The sequence below is a fragment of the Penaeus japonicus genome, unplaced genomic scaffold (assembly GCF_977035675.1).
Source record: "Penaeus japonicus unplaced genomic scaffold, GWHDUDI00000001_assembly GWHDUDI00000037, whole genome shotgun sequence".
In the NCBI taxonomy this organism is placed as follows: domain Eukaryota; kingdom Metazoa; phylum Arthropoda; class Malacostraca; order Decapoda; family Penaeidae; genus Penaeus; species Penaeus japonicus.
In genome coordinates this window covers 26,125,621-26,127,392 of record NW_028234439.1, presented here as the reverse complement: position 1 = coordinate 26,127,392, position 1,772 = coordinate 26,125,621, and the positions used below count along the sequence as shown (strand labels likewise).

Sequence of the window (1,772 nt, the reverse complement as noted above, 5' to 3'; positions counted from 1 at the left end):
TGCGAACTCTCTCCCTCTCTCTTACATACATATAGTTACACGCAGGCACACATACACGTACACGTAAGCACATGTGTGTGTGAGTATACAAATGCAATACACATACCGTTTCATGTAAGCATTTACAATACATGTACTACATATATCCGCATATCGATCTACAATATATGTAAGTATACGTAATTTAGGCAACTACATCAACAAATAAACTTATCTATATCTATACATAGCTTCTGGCAACGCAATAGCAAGGAAAGCCTCGCCCTGCATTGCAGAAGCTCGATAAGAACTTGTCCATGAGTGACCTTGCCGACCAAGTATAAAACGGCCACTGACTGGGTGACTGGCATCAGTTCCCTCTGAAAACACTACACTCACCATGAACGCTAAGGTAGATTACCAAAATATGATCGGTTTTCAACAATTTGTTATTTAATCCGAATTGATATTCGAATCTCATAATGTTTCTTGATTGTTTTTTACATTTCAAATGTTCCTCTCCGGAAAAATACATATTCATCTGTTATTGATGATCTTTGTATTTCAGGTCTTCATCCTCCTCGGTCTGGCAGCCATCGCCGCTGCAGGCAGCTTTGAGTCCTACGAATACAGGGCACCCCATGTTAGTCTTCCTTACTAAGTTATCCTACATTTTATTACGTGAGAGTTGAAAGTTTTTTTCCTCCCAGTGAAAAAATACTTTCATTATCTTCCAACGGTGTTTTAACATTGAAAAGTATATGGTACTTCCTCATCCTGATTATATCACAAGATATACTCGCATATATTATAGACGTCGTCTGAGAATTCATTCGAGTCCTATAAATCCTGTAATTCTTACAGAGGTCCTCTGAGGAATCTTACGAATCAGGAGAGGCCAAGTACGACTTCAACTGGGCCGTCAGCCACGACCCTTCAAGCAACGAGTTCGGACACCAGGAGGCCCGTGACGGCGACGACACCCAGGGATCCTACTACGTGCAGCTCCCCGACGGCCGCCTGCAGACTGTCAAGTACTTCGTTGATGGCGACTCCGGCTACGTGGCCGAGGTCAACTACGAGGGCGATGCTTCCTTCGAATCTGGTTCCTTCGAATCTGCTTCCTTCGAATCCCGGGAGTACAGGCCACGCTACGTGTATGACTCCAACGAGTCCAAGTAACTCTCTAGTCATATCTGAATTATGATGTTTCCTGATGACAACCAAACAACCTATTGTTCATGCTGTACAAATATTTATTGATCTATGTAAATTATTGCAATGAGATGTTATTCTTTCATTTACACTTTACGAGACCCTACAAAACAACTGATACATATACGAAGTAAAATATTTGAGAATATATAACAACACACAAACACACATGTATGTGTATGTGTGTAAATATCTATATCTATATATATGTATGTACATATATGTATGTATATAAATATATATATATATGTGTGTGTGTGTAAATATGCATATATATATGTATGTAGAAATATATTTGTTAGTGTGTTTGTCTGTGTGTGTGAGATATAATGATAGTGAGTGTGAGTGTATATGCATACACAGACTAAATACGCACATATACACATGTGTGTGTGTGCATACATACATATATATATATATGTATATATATATATATATATATATATATATATATATATATAGATAGATAGATAGATAGATAAATAGATAGATAGATAGGTAGACTGATGAATAGACATGGATATGTGTGTTTGTCTGTGTGTGTACTTTCCATAGATATATAGATAAATAGGTGGTTA

General features: G+C 37.6%; 1 protein-coding gene across 1 annotated transcript; it reads left to right on the top strand.

Moving 5' to 3' along the window:
• Positions 1-363: 363 nt before the first annotated feature.
• LOC147467303 (pro-resilin-like) lies at positions 364-1,264 on the top strand. The gene is made up of 3 exons (XM_086531996.1): positions 364-391; positions 548-622; positions 844-1,264. The coding sequence occupies exons 1-3, from the start codon at positions 380-382 to the stop codon at positions 1,159-1,161; spliced, it is 405 nt and encodes a 134-aa protein (XP_086388122.1). The 5' UTR covers positions 364-379; the 3' UTR covers positions 1,162-1,264.
• The last annotated feature ends 508 nt before the right edge of the window (positions 1,265-1,772 follow it).

Excerpts from the sequence above, each read along its gene's own strand:
- LOC147467303 (XM_086531996.1), top strand. Across the intron at positions 623-843 it reads ACGAATACAGGGCACCCCAT|AGGTCCTCTGAGGAATCTTA; the intron begins GTTAGTCTTCCT and ends TAATTCTTACAG.